Raw genomic sequence first — 17,406 nt, 5'->3', positions numbered from 1 at the left:
TTAACAATGTACAGGGATACTGGAGTGATGGAGGTAGATATGTATAGGGGTAAGGTGACTATATACAGGGTCAGTACCATATTAACAATGTACAGGGATACTGGAGTGATGGAGGTAGATATGTATAGTGATGGAGGTAGATATGTATAGTGATGGAGGTAGATATGTATAGGAATGAGGGGACAGGGATACTGGAGTGATGGAGGTAGATATGTATAGGGGTAAGGAGACAGGGATACTGGAGTGATGGAGGTAGATATGTATAGGGGTAAGGTGACAGGGATACTGGAGTGATGGAGGTAGATATGTATAGGGGTAAGGAGACAGGGATACTAGAGTGATGGAGGTAGATATGTATAGGGGGAAGGGGACAGGGATACTGGAGTGATGGAGGTAGATATGTATAGGGGGAAGGGGATACTGGAGTGATGGAGGTAGATATGTATAGGGGGAAGGGGACAGGGATACTGGAGTGATGGAGGTAGATATGTATAGGGGGAAGGGGACAGGGCTACTGGAGTGATGGAGGTAGATATGTATAGGGGTAAGGAGACAGGGATACTAGAGTGATGGAGGTAGATATGTATAGGGGGAAGGGGACAGGGATACTGGAGTGATGGAGGTAGATATGTATAGGGGGAAGGAGACAGGGATACTGGAGTGATGGAGGTAGATATGTATAGGGGTAAGGTGACAGGGATACTGGAGTGATGGAGGTAGATATGTATAGGGGGAATGAGACAGGGATACTGGAGTGATGGAGGTAGATATGTATAGGGGTAAGGTGACAGGGATACTGGAGTGATGGAGGTAGATATGTATAGGGGGAAGGTGACAGGGATACTGGAGTGATGAAGGTAGATATGTATAGGGGTAAGGTGACTATATACAGGGTCAGTTCCATATTAACAATGTACAGGGATACTGGAGTGATGGAGGTAGATATGTATAGGGGGAAGGGGACAGGGATACTGGAGTGATGGAGGTAGATATGTATAGGGGTAAGGTGACTATATACAGGGTCAGTACCATATCAACAATGTACAGGGATACTGGAGTGATGGAGGTAGATATGTATAGGGGGAAGGGGACAGGGATACTGGAGCGATGGAGGTAGATATGTATAGGGGGAAGGGGACAGGGATACTGGAGTGATGGAGGTAGATATGTATAGGGGGAAGGGGACAGGGATACTGGAGTGATGGAGGTATATATGTATAGGGGTAAGGTGACAGGGATACTGGAGTGATGGAGGTAGATATGTATAGGGGTAAGGGGACAGGGATACTGGAGTGATGGAGGTAGATATGTATAGGGGGAAGGGGACAGGGATACTGGAGTGATGGAGGTAGATATGTATAGGGGGAAGGAGACAGGGATACTGGAGTGATGGAGGTATATATGTATAGGGGGAAGGGGACAGGGATACTGGAGTGATGGAGGTAGATATGTATAGGGGGAAGGGGACAGGGATACTGGAGTGATGGAGGTAGATATGTATAGGGGGAAGGGGACAGGGATACTGGAGTGATGGAGGTAGATATGTATAGGGGGAAGGAGACAGGGATACTGGAGTGATGGAGGTAGATATGTATAGGGGGAAGGGGACAGGGATAGTGGAGTGATGGAGGTAGATATGTATAGGGGGAAGGGGACAGGGATACTGGAGTGGTGGAGGTAGATATGTATAGGGAGAAGGAGACAGGGATACTGGAGTGATGGAGGTAGATATGTACAGGGGTAAGGTGACTATATACAGGGTCAGTACCATATTAACAATGTACAGGGATACTGGAGTGATGGAGGTAGATATGTATAGGGGGAAGGGGACAGGGATACTGGAGTGATGGAGGTAGATATGTATAGGGGGAAGGGGACAGGGATACTGGAGTGATGGAGGTATATATGTATAGGGGTAAGGTGACAGGGATACTGGAGTGATGGAGGTAGATATGTATAGGGGGAAGGGGACAGGGATACTGGAGTGATGGAGGTAGATATGTATAGGGGGAAGGGGACAGGGATACTGGAGTGATGGAGGTAGATATGTATAGGGGGAAGGGGACAGGGATACTGGAGTGATGGAGGTAGATATGTATAGGGGGAAGGAGACAGGGATACTGGAGTGATGGAGGTAGATATGTATAGGGGGAAGGAGACAGGGATACTGGAGTGATGGAGGTAGATATGTATAGGGGGAAGGAGACAGGGATACTGGAGTGATGGAGGTAGATATGTATAGGGAGAAGGGGACAGGGATACTGGAGTGATGGAGGTAGATATGTATAGGGAGAAGGGGACAGGGATACTGGAGTGATGGAGGTAGATATGTATAGGGGGAAGGGGACAGGGATACTGGAGTGATGGAGGTAGATATGTATAGGGGGAAGGAGACAGGGATACTGGAGTGATGGAGGTAGATATGTATAGGGGTAAGGTGACCGGGATACTGGAGTGATGGAGGTAGATATGTATAGGGGTAAGGTGACCGGGATACTGGAGTGATGGAGGTAGATATGTATAGGGGGAAGGAGACAGGGATACTGGAGTGATGGAGGTAGATATGTATAGGGGGAAGGGGACAGGGATACTGGAGTGATGGAGGTAGATATGTATAGGGGTAATGTATTGTCACGGAGAGGCCGGGGGGATCATCAAGGACAACAACCACCCGAGGGGACCTACCCGAGGGGACCTACCGGGTCTCCCGGGTGGAGCAGTGGTCTAGGGCACTGCATCTCAGTGCTAGCTGCGCCACCACAGTCTCTGGGTTCGCGCCCAGGCTGGGCTGGGTTCCTGCCCAGGCTCTGTCGCAGCCGGCTGCAACCGGGAGGTCCGTGGGGCGACGCACAATTGGCATAGCGTCGTTAGGGAGGGTTTGGCCGGTAGGGATATCCTTGTCTCAGTATGTAATATGTACGGTAATATGTAAAAATGTAAAATGTAATAAAATGTATGCACTCTACTGTAAGTCGCTCTGGATAAGAGCGTCTGCTAAATGACTAAAATGTAAAATGTAATGGGACAGGGATACTAATAGTGTTCTAATGTGTGGTGCTGACCAAGAGCCAATCAGACTCTGGATATGGACCCACCTGTTTGGTTCTAGCCGGACAGCCTGTAGTCAGATCCTTAACCATCAGCGATATGTACTAGTGGGTGATTCACAGCCGACCTCTCAGACGAGCTAGTCGTTTTTACAACACCACTGCCCCGGACCCACCATTACCTCCCCCTCTGGCGAGGAAGACCAACAACTTGTATCAAATCTAAATCATTGATTCACTTTCAAATCTCATATTCTAATCTAGATTAATATTTTGCTAATGAAATATTCATAATAATATTAATAGAAATCAGGCGTGTTTTCTATTCATTTAGTCAATTCTGTTGCAAAACCTTTCTTAAACGGAAGCAAACGGAATGAAACAGGGAGGGACTTACCTGAGTTTGTCCAATGGAAACTACAAACAGTTGCATAACGTTCCTTTGTGCAACAGAATCGGCGGAATAAATACACCCCAGGTTACAATATGTACAGACAGAGCCGATCTATGAATTATATTTCTATGGCGCCGCCCTCATTACGGTGACGTGGCCCTCTAGTCGAAAGCGACAGGACTGGAAACCTGCGACCGCATCACACATCAGAAAGGCTAACTGAGTCTGCAACGAACTCAATTACACATCAGCGAGAAATAACGTAAGGAATGCATTGGGTATTTTTGCTGAAATGTAGTCGAATGATTTTTTTTTTTTTTAAATCAAAGGCTGTATTGCCTTCCTCGCCGATTTTACCGGCGACTTGTGCTGTGCAACGTTGGCCAATTATGAAAATAGCATGACAATGGCCATCCTCATTTTGTAGGCATAACTAGCTAACGTCCGGATAGTCTTAATCATGTTATCAACTATTCATAATGTGCCATTATTCATGACTAGTCGGCCAACCATCCATGTTTTGCTACGCTAGCTAGCTAATAGTCGAATGAATGGCGGATAGTTAGGTAACTAACGTTAGTGTCGTATTCTTAACAACTGGGCATGGGGAACTCGTAAGTCTCCGACAACAGTGCGTTCAGAAGCACTGGGAATTTGTTACTCCGACTGGGGGGGAAAAGATTCCAACGTTCATCCAAATCGGGATTTCGGGTCTCTTTCTAGAGCTTTAAGGTCGGAAACCCGGAGCTAACTGATGTCAGGATTTAACATTGTAGTTCTCCGAGTTCAGTTGTTTTGAACGCGGCATCAAGCTATTAAAGTAGACATTTTTCCCTGACACCCAAAAGTATTCGTTACATTTTGAATGCTTAGCAGGACAGGAAAATGGTCCAAATCACGCACTTATCAGGAGAACAAACCCTGGTCATCTCTACATCAGCTTATCTTCAGCAACAAAAAAAACAATTACTTCCGGGTCGCGGAATTGGGGTATATGTTCAAAATAAAAGTCCTTATGCGTGATAGAATACATGTTATGATGCAATAGTATACGTGTTTATTCATGATAAAGCATGCCCCACTCAAAAAATGTAGAACTAGGAATAGATATAGTCCTTGGTTCACTCCAGACTTGACTGCCCTTGACCAGCACAAAAAAACATCCTGTGGCGTTCTGCATTAGTATTGAATAGCCACCGCGATATGCATCTTTTCAGGGAAGTTAGGAACAAATATACACAGGCAGTTAGGAAAGCAAAGGTTAGCTTTTTCAAACAAATTTGCATCCTGTAGCTCAAACTCCAAAAGGTTCTGGGACACTGTAAAGTCCATGGAGAATAAGAACACCTCCTCCCAGCTGCCCACTGCTCTGAGGCTAGGAAACACTGTCACCACCGATAAATCCATGATAATCGAGCATTTCAATAAGCATTTCTCTACGGCTGGCCATGCTTTCCACCTGGCTACCCCTACCCCGGTCAATCAATCAAGTTTATTTTATATAGCCCTTCGTACATCAGCTAATATCTCGAATAGCTGTACAGAAACCCAGCCTAAAACCCCAAACAGCTAGTAATGCAGGTGTAGAAGCACGGTGGCTAGGAAAAACTCCCTAGAAAGGCCAGAACCTAGGAAGAAACCTAGAGAGGAAGAAGGCTATGAGGGGTAGCCAGTCCTCTTCTGGCTGTGCCGGGTGGAGATTATAACAGAACTATGCCAAGATGTTCAAAAATGTTCATAAGTGACAAGCATGGTCAAATAATAATCATGAATAATTTTCAGTTGGCTTTTCATAGCCGATCATTAAGAGTTGAAAAACAACTCACTTTTGAGTTAATATTCTCCATATGAATATTAAAATCACCAAAAATTTGAATATGATCTGCTATGACTACAAGGTCTGATAGGAATTCAGGGAACTCAGAGAGGAACGCTGTATATGGCCCAGGAGGCCTGTAAACAGTAGCTATAAAAAGTGATTGAGTAGGCTGCATAGATTTCATGACTAGAAGCTCAAAAGACGAAAATGTCACTTTTTTTTGTGTAAATTGAAATTTGCTATCGTAGATGTTAGCAACACCTCCGCCTTTGCGGGATGCACGGGGGATATGGTCACTAGTGTAACCAGGAGGTGAGGCCTCATTTAACACAGTAAATTCATCAGGCTTAAACCATGTTTCAGTCAGGCCAATCACATCAAGATTATGATCAGTGATTAGTTCATTGACTATAACAGCCTTTGAAGTGAGGGATCTAACATTAAGTAACCCTATTTTGAGATGTGAGGTATCACGATCTCTTTCAATAATGGCAGGAATGGAGGAGGTCATTATTCCAGTGAGATTGCTAAGGCAAACACCGCCATGTTTAGTTTTGCCCAACCTAGATCGAGGCACAGACACAGTCTCAATGGGTATGGCTGAGCTGACTACACTGACTGTGCTAGTGGCAGACTCCACTAAGCTGGCAGGTTGGCTGACAGCCTGCTGCCTGGCCTGCACCATATTTCATTGTGGAGCTAAAGGAGTTAGAGCCCTATCTATGTTGGTAGATAAGATGAGAGCACCCCTCCAGGTAGGATGGAGTCCGTCACGCCTTAGCAGGTCAGGCTTGGTCCTGTTTGTGGGTGAGTCCCAGAAAGAGGGCCAATTATCTACAAATTCTATCTTTTGGGAGGGGCAGAAAACAGTTTTCAACCAGCGATTGAGTGCTGAGACTCTGCTGTAGAGCTCGTCACTCCCCCTAACTGGGAGGGGGCCAGAGACAATTACTCGATGCCGACACATCTTTCTAGCTGATTTACACGCTGAAGCTATGTTGCACTTGGTGACCTCTCACTGTTTCATCCTAACATCGTTGGTGCCGACGTGGATAACAATATCTCTATACTCTCTACACTCGCCAGATTTAGCTTCAGCCAGCACCATCTTTAGATTAGCCTTAACGTCGGTAGCCCTGCCCCCTGGTAAACAGTGTATGATGGCTGGGTGAATCGTTTTAAGTCTAATACTGCGGGTAATGGAGTAGCCAATGACTAGGGTTTTCAATTTGTCAGAGCTAATGGTGGCAGCCTTCGGCGTCTCAGACCCCGTAGCGGGAGGAGTAGAGACAAGAGAAGACTCAGCCTCAGACTCCGACTCGTTGCTTAATGGGGAGAACCGGTTGAAAGTTTCTGTCGGCTGAATGAGCGACACCGGTTGAGCATTCCAACAGCATTTCCCTCCAGAAGCCATGAGAAAGTTGTCCGGCTGCGGGGACTGTGCGGGGGGATTTATACTAACGTTAGTATCTGTACTTACTGGTGGCACAGACGCTGTTTCTTCCTTTCCTACACTGAAATGACCCTTGCCTAACGATGGCATCTGAAGTTGGGCTTGCAGCACAGCTATTTTCGCCGTAAGGCGATCGTTCTCCTGTATATTATGAGTACAGCGACTGCAATTAGAAGACATCATGTTAATGTTACTACTTAGCTTCGGCTGTTGAAGGTGTTGACGAACCATGTCCAGATAAAGCGTCCGGAGTGAAAAAGTTGAATGAGGGAAAAAAGTTGCGATGGAAAAACTAAATATATAAACGGTAATAAACGGTAAAAAAAAACGTAAAGTTGTCAGCAAAACGCACAGCAACACGTCTGCAAATTCAACAGGAAGTGACGTCGCATACGCAGGTAACGCTTTCCCCACTCAACAAAGTGGGGAAATGGTGGTGGCTGTGGAGGGTACCGGGTCAACTGCCCGGTACCCTCCACAGCCACCACCATTTCTCCTTCACTCAAATCCAGACAGCTGATGTTCTGAAAGAGCTGCAAAATCTGGACCCCCACAAATCAGCCGGGCTAGACAATCTGGACCCTCTCTTCCTAAAACTATCTGCTGAAATTGTTGCAACCCCTATTACTAGCCTGTTCAACTTCTCTTTCATATCGTCTGAGATCCCCAAAGATTGGAAAGCTGCTGCGGTCATCCCCCTCTTCAAAGGGGGAGACACTCTAGACCCAAACTGTTACAGACCTATATCTATCCTACCCTGTCTTTCTAATGTCTTCGAATGCCAAGTTAACAGATTACCGACCATTTCAAATCCCACCGTACCTTCTCCACTATGCAATCTGGTTTCAGAGCTGGTCATGGGTGGACTTCAGCCACGCTCAAGGTCCTAAACGACATCACAACCGGCATCGATATTATTCTACAATGTAGAAAATAGTCAAAATAAAGAAAAACCCAGGACATATAAAGACCCCCCCCCCCTCATCATGATGATGATATGTATGTTTCCCCCCCCCCCCTCCAGAATGGTAATGATACGTATGTCCCCCCCCCCCTCCAGAATGGTAATGATACGTATGTCCCCCCCCCCCTCCAGAATGGTAATGATATGTATGTCCCCCCCCCCTCCAGAATGGTAATGATATGTATGTTCCCCCCCCCCCCCCTCCAGAATGGTAATGATATGTATGTTTCCCCCCCCCTCCAGAATGGTAATGATATATGTATGTTTCCCCCCCCCTCCAGAATGGTAATGATATGTATGTCCCCCCCCCCCTCCAGAATGGTAATGATATGTATGTTTCCCCCCCCCTCCAGAATGGTAATGATATGTATGTCCCCCCCCCCTCCAGAATGGTAATGATATGTATGCCCCCCCCTCCAGAATGGTAATGATACGTATGTCCCCCCCCCTCCAGAATGGTAATGATATGTATGCCCCCCCCCCCTCCAGAATGGTAATGATATGTATGTCCCCCCCCCTCCAGAATGGTAATGATATGTATGTTTCCCCCCCCCTCCAGAATGGTAATGATATGTATGTTCCCCCCCCCCCTCCAGAATGGTAATGATATGTATGTCCCCCCCCCTCCAGAATGGTAATGATATGTATGCCCCCCCCCCTCCAGAATGGTAATGATATGTATGTTTCCCCCCCCCTCCAGAATGGTAATGATATGTATGCCCCCCCCCCTCCAGAATGGTAATGATATGTATGCCCCCCCCCCCCTCCAGAATGGTTAAAGATATGTATGCCCCCCCCCCCCCTCCAGAATGGTAATGATATGTATGTTTCCCCCCCCCCTCCAGAATGGTAATGATATGTATGTTCCCCCCCCCCCCCTCCAGAATGGTAATGATATGTATGCCCCCCCCCTCCAGAATGGTAATGATACGTATGTCCCCCCCCCCCCCTCCAGAATGGTAATGATATGTATGCCCCCCCCCTCCAGAATGGTAATGATATGTATGCCCCCCCCCCCCCTCCAGAATGGTAATGATATGTATGCCCCCCCCCTCCAGAATGGTAATGATATGTATGCCCCCCCCCCTCCAGAATGGTAATGATACGTATGTCCCCCCCCCCCTCCAGAATGGTAATGATATGTATGCCCCCCCCCCCCTCCAGAATGGTAATGATATGTATGTTTCCCCCCCCCCAGAATGGTAATGATATGTATGGTTTCCCCCCCCCTCCAGAATGGTAATGATATGTATGTCCCCCCCCCCTCCAGAATGGTAATGATATGTATGTTTCCCCCCCCCCCTCCAGAATGGTAATGATATGTATGTTCCCCCCCCCTCCAGAATGGTAATGATATGTATGCCCCCCCCCCTCCAGAATGGTAATGATACGTATGTCCCCCCCCCCCCTCCAGAATGGTAATGATATGTATGCCCCCCCCCCTCCAGAATGGTAATGATATGTATGTCCCCCCCCCCCTCCAGAATGTTAATGATATGTATGCCCCCCCCCCCCCTCCAGAATGGTAATGATATGTATGTTCCCCCCCCCCCCCCCCAGAATGGTAATGATATGTATGTTTCCCCCCCCCTCCAGAATGGTAATGATATGTATGTCCCCCCCCCCCCCCTCCAGAATGGTAATGATATGTATGCCCCCCCCCCCTCCAGAATGGTAATGATATGTATGTTTCCCCTCCAGAATGGTAATGATATGTATGCCCCCCCCTCCAGAATGGTAATGATATGTATGCCCCCCCCCCCTCCAGAATGGTAATGGTATGTATGTTTCCCCCCCCCCCAGAATGGTAATGATATGTATGTTTCCCCCCCCCTCCATAATGGTAATGATATGTATGTTTTCCCCCCCTCCAGAATGGTAATGATATGTATGTCCCCCCCCCCCCCCTCCAGAATGGTAATGATATGTATGTCCCCCCCCCTCCAGAGTGGTAATGATATGTATGCCCCCCCCCCTCCAGAATGGTAATGATATGTATGCCCCCCCCCCTCCAGAATGGTAATGATATGTATGCCCCCCCCCCTCCAGAATGGTAATGATATGTATCCCCCCCCCCCCCTCCAGAATGGTAATGATATGTATGTCCCCCCCCCCCCTCCAGAATGGTAATGATATGTATGCCCCCCCCCCCCTCCAGAATGGTAATGATATGTATGCCCCCCCGCCCCTCCAGAATGGTAATGATATGTATGCCCCCCCCTCCAGAATGGTAATGATATGTATGCCCCCCCCCTCCAGAATGGTAATGATATGTATGTCCCCCCCCCCCCCTCCAGAATGGTAATGATATGTATGTCCCCCCCCCCCCCTCCAGAATGGTAATGATATGTATGTACCCCCCCCCCCCCCCTCCGGAATGGTAATGATATGTATGCCCCCCCCCCTCCAGAATGGTAATGATATGTATGCCCCCCCCCCCCCTCCAGAATGGTAATGATATGTATACCCCCCCCCCTCCAGAATGGTAATGATATGTATGCCCCCCCCCCCTCCAGAATGGTAATGATATGTATTTTTCCCCCCCCCTTCCAGAATGGTAATGATATGTATACCCCCCCCCTCCAGAATGGTAATGATATGTATGCCCCCCCCCCCTCCAGAATGGTAATGATATGTATGTCCCCCCCCCTCCAGAATGGTAATGATATGTATGTCCCCCCCCCCCCCTCCAGAATGGTAATGATATGTATGTTCCCCCCCCCCTCCAGAATGGTAATGATATGTATGCCCCCCCCCCTCCAGAATGGTAATGATATGTATACCCCCCCCCTCCAGAATGGTAATGATATGTATGCCCCCCCCCCCCCTCCAGAATGGTAATGATATGTATGCCCCCCCCCCTCCAGAATGGTAATGATATGTATGTCCCCCCCCCCCTCCAGAATGGTAATGATATGTATGTCCCCCCCCCTCCAGAATGGTAATGATATGTATGCCCCCCCCCTCCAGAATGGTAATGATATGTATGCCCCCCCCCCTCCAGAATGGTAATGATATGTATGTCCCCCCCCCCCTCCAGAATGGTAATGATATGTATGCCCCCCCCCCTCCAGAATGGTAATGATATGTATGTCCCCCCCCCCTCCAGAATGGTAATGATATGTATGTCCCCCCCCCCCCCTCCAGAATGGTAATGATATGTATGTCCCCCCCCCTCCAGAATGGTAATGATATGTATGTCCCCCCCCCCCCTCCAGAATGGTAATGATATGTATGACCCCCCCCCCTCCAGAATGGTAATGATATGTATGCCCCCCCCCCCCCTCCAGAATGGTAATGATATGTATGTTTCCCCCCCCCCCCTCCAGAATGGTAATGATATGTATGTCCCCCCCCCCCTCCAGAATGGTAATGAAATGTATGTCCCCCCCCCCCCCCCCTCCAGAATGGTAATGATATGTATGTCCCCCCCCCTCCAGAATGGTAATGATATGTATGTTTCCCCCCCCCTCCAGAATGGTAATGATATGTATGTCCCCCCCCCCCCCCCTCCAGAATGGTAATGATATGTATGCCCCCCCCCCCCCTCCAGAATGGTAATGATATGTATGACCCCCCCCCCCCCCTCCAGAATGGTAATGATATGTATGCCCCCCCCCCCCTCCAGAATGGTGACTGACGTGCAGCTGGCCATCTTTGCCAACATGTTGGGTGTGTCTCTGTTCCTGCTGGTGGTCCTATATCACTACGTAGCCGTCAACAACCCCAAGAAACAGGAGTAGACCTGACCTGGAGAGGAGGTGAGGATTGTGGGAAGGATGTAGCCAGAGATCCCTCTCTACCATATGTTTTTCTCTTCGAGTGGGAGAAGGCTCCGTTTCTCAGAGCCGGGTATGGCTCGAGCATGTACCTTAATCCAAGTAGTCAATATTTCAATGTACCCCCGAATTCGCCCAGTATCCAGACTGCCAGATCAACATTTACATTTAAGTCATTTAGCAGACGCTCTTATCCAGAGCGACTTACAAATTGGTGCATTCACCTTATGACATCCAGTGGAACAGCCACTTTACAATAGTGGATCTAAATCTTTTAAGGGGGGGGGGCAAGTCCTCATACTAGCTAGCTTTAAACAGAGCTGCGTGGACTGGCGTTGAACAACAAAGGAGCTGATTGGCTGACTATCCTGTTGTCCAACGTGACATAATGGTGTGAATGAGGATGAAAATGGCAATGTTCTTAAAAAAAAACAGAGGTATTTCCAGCTTCTTGATCTGGCAGTCTGGATCCTGGGCGAATTCGGGGTACATTGGAATATTGAGTACTTGGATTGGTGAGGCTGTGGCTTCATCCCATATGACACCCTATTCCCTATTTAGTGCACCACTTTTGACCAGGGCCCAAGTAGGCAATGTGGGACGCACAATCTGACTCATGGCCTGTCCTCACAGGTGGCGGCGAGGAGGACTAGAGAGAGCAGCAGTGAGACTCCTCTTCTTCTCACCTTCATCGTCGTCTTTTCTCCTTCCCTGTCTGTTTCGCCCAGCCTGTACAGGAGTGTTTTCTAATAAAATGTCTGTCAACAAATGCCTATTTAGTTTGGTGATTGACTGAAAAAACCTTGTTGGCATTTCTACTAACATTACGTGAACACACATGACAGTACTGCAATACGTGCACTCTGGATGGAATTCATGGATTTTGGCCAGCTGGGCCTCTAGACCGCAATACCTACTAGCCTGGGTCCAAAATCGGTACCGTGGGATATTCGGGAATACAAAAAATGTAGCCCGGTCTGGAAAGAGCCAGCCAGTACACTATGCAGAGCACAGACACAGCTTTCTGCAAACATGTATTCAGCAACTGATCTACTGTTGAAGTCCTTCTGTACTTGTGTCTTTTGTTTTATGTCAGACGGCCATCTGTCATAATTGTTGTTTTTAGATCAACTTTAATATTGCAGATTACAGTGCCTTCGGAAAGTATTCAGGCCCCCTTGACTTTTTTTCCCACATTTTGTTACGTTACAGCCTTATTCTAAAATGGATTACATTTATTTTAAATCCTCAATCTACACACAATACTTCAGCTGTGCTTCCTTTCGTAGTCTGTAATGGTTTGCAAGCCCTGCCACATCTGACAAGCGTCAGAGCCGGTGTAGTACAATGCGATCTTAGTCCTGTATTGACACTTTTCCTGTTTGATGGTTTGTCAGAGGGCAGAGCGGGATTTCTTATAAGCGTCCGGATTAGTGTCCCGCTCCTTGAAAGCGGCAGCTCTAGCCTTTAGCTCGGTGCGGATGTTGCCTGTAGCCCATGGCTTCTGGTTGGGGTATGTACGTGGGGACGACGTCATCGATGCACTTATTGACGAAGACAATTTTAGTTTTTTTATTTAACCAGGTAGACTAGTTGAGAACAAGTTCTCATATACAACTGCGACCTGGCCAAGATAAAGCAAAGCAGTGCGACACAAACAACAACACAGAGTTACACATGGAATAAACAAACACAGAGTCAATAACACAAAATAAAAATATATATGCAGTGAGTGCAAATGTAGTAAGATTAGCGAGGTAAGCGTGAAATAATTACAATTCAGCATTAACGCTGGAGTGATAGATGTGCAGATGATGATGTGCAAGTAGAGATACAGAACTGAAAAAGCGTGTGCGAGCAAGGAGGCCTACAAACCTGACTCAGTTACACCAGCTCTGTCAGGAGGAAAGGGCCAAAATGCACCCAACTTATTGTGGAAAGCTTGTGGAAGGCTACCTGAAATGTTTGACCCAAGTTCACCAATTTAAAGACAATGCTACCGAATACTAATTGAGTGTATGTAAACTTCTGACCCACTGGGAATGTGATGAAAGAAATAAAAGCTGAAAGAAATAATTCTCACTACTATTATTCTGACATTTCACATTCTTAAAATAAAGTGGTGATCCTAACTGACCTAAGACAGGGAATTTTTATGAGGATTAACTGTCAGGAATTGTGAAAAACTGAGTTTAAATGTATTTGTCTAAGGTCTATGTAAAACTTCCGACTTCAACTGTACGTAACAATGCAGAAAAATGAATCCATGCTTTTGTCACTGCTAGATTAGACTACTGCAATTCTCTACTTTCCGGCTACCCGGATAAAGCACTAAATAAACTTCAGTTAGTGCTAAACACGGCTGCTAGAATCCTGACGTGATCATATTACTCCAGTGCCTCTCTACATTGGCTTCCTGTTAAGGCTAGGGCTGATTAAGGTTTTATAATTTATAACCTACAAAGCATTACATGGTCTTGCTCCTACCTATCTTTCCGCATTTGAGTCTTATCTGAAACGTGTTATATTACTGTTACGTTCCCCAGTTTCTGTGTTGTGGTTTTGTTTTGTATGTGTGTGTTTCAGGATGGCTTCCTGAAATTCCCCCAAGCGGCTGATTGGTCGGACACATCGACGATAAGAGAGCTGACCCCGCCCTCTCGTCAGGATACAGCTGGATACAGGATACCCCATTAGACTCCTTCTATATAAGCCAGTGTTCTGTTGTTGTATTTTGTAGCAGTCCTGCGGAAGTATGTTAATGTCCAAAGGACTGTTCATTATTGAACTTGTTTGTACTTTTCTGTTTCATTTGTTCCCAGGGGGGGGAAGGGAAGGCACCTAGGGAGTGCTTAGGCATTACCACCAGGTCATTATAACCACACCCACCGGGCCTAGACATCTAGTGGACCATACATATACCCGTAGTATATTCACTGTCTAGGCACACTAGGTAAGACCTGGGCGGACCACCCCCTGTATTTTGTTTAGCGCACCAGGTGGTGCTAAGTTAAGTAAGTAGTGGGTAGGCAGGTAAGGTAGGAGAGGGGGCTTTGATATTTACTTTCTTTGCTTTGGTTCCGTCCAGCCCCTTTTCCCTAAAATTACCGTGTGACGGAATAAATTCGTTGTAAAAGGTACAATTCTCTGCCTTTTTGTCATCCTTACTCGCACCTACAGTCCCATACCTCTTTCACTCCACGGGGAGTTGAGTGCAGGGTGTTGCGTTCCCTCTTCCTAGAGGCGTACGTAACAATTACATGGATTTATTATACTTTAAAATGGCTTGTAGGCTACATGTGGAAGCCAGGAGATGCTAAATGTGTTCACGTTAATTAACGATCAATTACCATTAGACCGACAGTTATTTGCTTGACAAGGCGCACAGGCGGACAAAACTACAGCCCTAAGCATGGGTCCCCAGATCCTTTGCACCATCGAGAGCATCCTGACCGGTTGCATCACCGCCCAGTATGGTAACTGCTCAACATCGGACTGTAAGGCACTGCAGAGGGTAGTGTGTACGGCTCAGTACATCACTGGTGCCAGGCTTCCTGCCATCCAGGACCTCTGTACTAGGTGCTGTGAGAGGAATGCCCCAAAAATTGTGAAAGACTCCAGTCACCTCAGTCAGACTGTTCTCTCAGGTCATTATAACCACACCCACCAGGTCATTATAACCACCAGGTCATTATTACCACCATGTCATTATAACCACCAGGTCATTATAACCACCAGGTCATTATAACCACCAGGTCATTATAACCACCAGGTCATTATAACCACCAGGTCATTATTACCACCAGGTCATTATTACCACCAGGTCATTATAACCACCAGGTCATTATAACCACCAGGTCATTATAACCACACCCACCAGGTCATTATAACCACCAGGTCATTATTACCACCAGGTCATTATAACCACACCCACCAGGTCATTATAACCACCAGGTCATTATCACCACCAGGTCATTATAACCACCAGGTCATTATTACCACCAGGTCATTATAACCACCAGGTCATTATAACCACCAGGTCATTATAACCACACCCACCAGGTCATTATAACCACCAGGTCATTATAACCACCAGGTCATTATAACCACCAGGTCATTATAACTACCAGGTCATTATAACCACCAGGTCATTATAACCACCAGGTCTTTATTACCACCAGGTCATTATAACCCCCAGGTCATTATCACCACCAGGTCATTATCACCACCAGGTCATTATTACCACCAGGTCTTTATAACCACCAGGTCATTATAACCACCAGGTCATTATAACTACCAGGTCATTATAACCACCAGGTCATTATAACTACCAGGTCATTATAACCACCAGGTCATTATAACCAACATGTCATTATAACCACCAGGTCATTATAACCAAAAGGTCATTATTACCACCAGGTCATTATTACCACCAGGTCATTATTACCACCAGGTCATTATAACCACCAGGTCATTATAACCACACCCACCAGGTCATTATAACCACCAGGTCATTATAACCACCAGGTCATTATAACCACCAGGTCATTATAACCACACCCACCAGGTCATTATAACCACCAGGTCATTATAACCACCAGGTCATTGTAACCACCAGGTCATTATAACCACCAGGTCATTATTACCACCAGGTCATTATAACCACACCCACCAGGTCATTATAACCACCAGGTCATTATAACCACCAGGTCATTGTAACCACCAGGTCATTATAACCACCAGGTCATTATAACCACCAGGTCATTATAACCACACCCACCAGGTCATTATAACCACCAGGTCATTGTAACCACCAGGTCATTATTACCACCAGGTCATTATAACCACCAGGTCATTGTAACCACCAGGTCATTATAACCACCAGGTCATTATTACCACCAGGTCATTGTAACCACCAGGTCATTATAACCACCAGGTCATTACAACCACCAGGTCATTACAACCACCAGGTCATTATAATCACCATGTCATTATAACCACAAGGTCATTATAACCACCAGGTCATTACTACCAACATGTCATTATAACCACCAGGTCATTATTACCACCAGGTCAATATAACCACCAGGTCATTATTACCACCAGGTCATTATAACCACCAGGTCATTACTACCAACATGTCATTATAACCACCAGGTCATTATTACCAACCGGGTCATTATAACCACCAGGTCATTATTACCACCAGGTCATTATAACCACCAGGTCATTATAACCACCAGGTCATTATTACCACCAGGTCATTATAACCACCAGGTCATTATTACCACACCCACCAGGTCATTATTACCACCAGGTCATTATAACCACCAGGTCATTATTACCACCAGGTCATTATAACCACCAGGTCATTATTACCACACCCACCAGGTCATTATTACCACACCCACAAGGTCATTATTACAACCAGGTCATTATAACCACCCGGTCATTATTACCACCAGGTCGTTATAACCACCAGGTCATTATTACCACACCCACCAGGTCATTATAACCACCAGGTCATTATAACCACCAGGTCATTGTAACCAACAGGTCATTATTACCACCAGGTCATTATAACCACACCCACCAGGTCATTATAACCACCAGGTCATTATAACCACCAGGTCATTATAACCACCAGGTCCTTATTACCACCAGGTCATTATTACCACACCCACCAGGTCATTATTACCACACCCACAAGGTCATTATTACAACCAGGTCATTATAACCACCCGGTCATTATTACCACCAGGTCGTTATAACCACCAGGTCATTATTACCACACCCACCAGGTCATTATAACCACCAGGTCATTATAACCACCAGGTCATTGTAACCACCAGGTCATTATTACCACCAGGTCATTATAACCACACCCACCAGGTCATTATAACCACCAGGTCATTATAACCACCAGGTCATTATAACCACCAGGTCATTA

General features: G+C 46.5%; 1 protein-coding gene across 2 annotated transcripts; it reads left to right on the top strand.

Moving 5' to 3' along the window:
• The first annotated feature begins 3,564 nt into the window (after nt 1–3,564).
• LOC129842570 (dolichyl-diphosphooligosaccharide--protein glycosyltransferase subunit 4) lies at nt 3,565–14,599 on the top strand. 2 transcript variants are annotated; one of them, XM_055911180.1, is made up of 3 exons: nt 3,565–3,703; nt 11,306–11,438; nt 14,043–14,599. In XM_055911180.1, exon 2 carries the CDS (start codon nt 11,307–11,309, stop codon nt 11,418–11,420), a length of 114 nt encoding a protein of 37 aa, XP_055767155.1. In that variant the 5' UTR covers nt 3,565–3,703; nt 11,306; the 3' UTR covers nt 11,421–11,438; nt 14,043–14,599. The 2 variants fall into 2 exon arrangements, with proteins under 2 accessions (XP_055767155.1, XP_055767154.1); XM_055911179.1 differs by lacking the exon at nt 14,043–14,599 and adding an exon at nt 12,090–12,225 and having other exon boundaries at nt 3,566–3,703.
• The last annotated feature ends 2,807 nt before the right edge of the window (nt 14,600–17,406 follow it).

This window comes from Salvelinus fontinalis, unplaced genomic scaffold (genome assembly GCF_029448725.1).
Source record: "Salvelinus fontinalis isolate EN_2023a unplaced genomic scaffold, ASM2944872v1 scaffold_0053, whole genome shotgun sequence".
Taxonomy (NCBI): domain Eukaryota; kingdom Metazoa; phylum Chordata; class Actinopteri; order Salmoniformes; family Salmonidae; genus Salvelinus; species Salvelinus fontinalis.
This window is presented reverse-complemented; position numbering and strand designations above follow the sequence as displayed.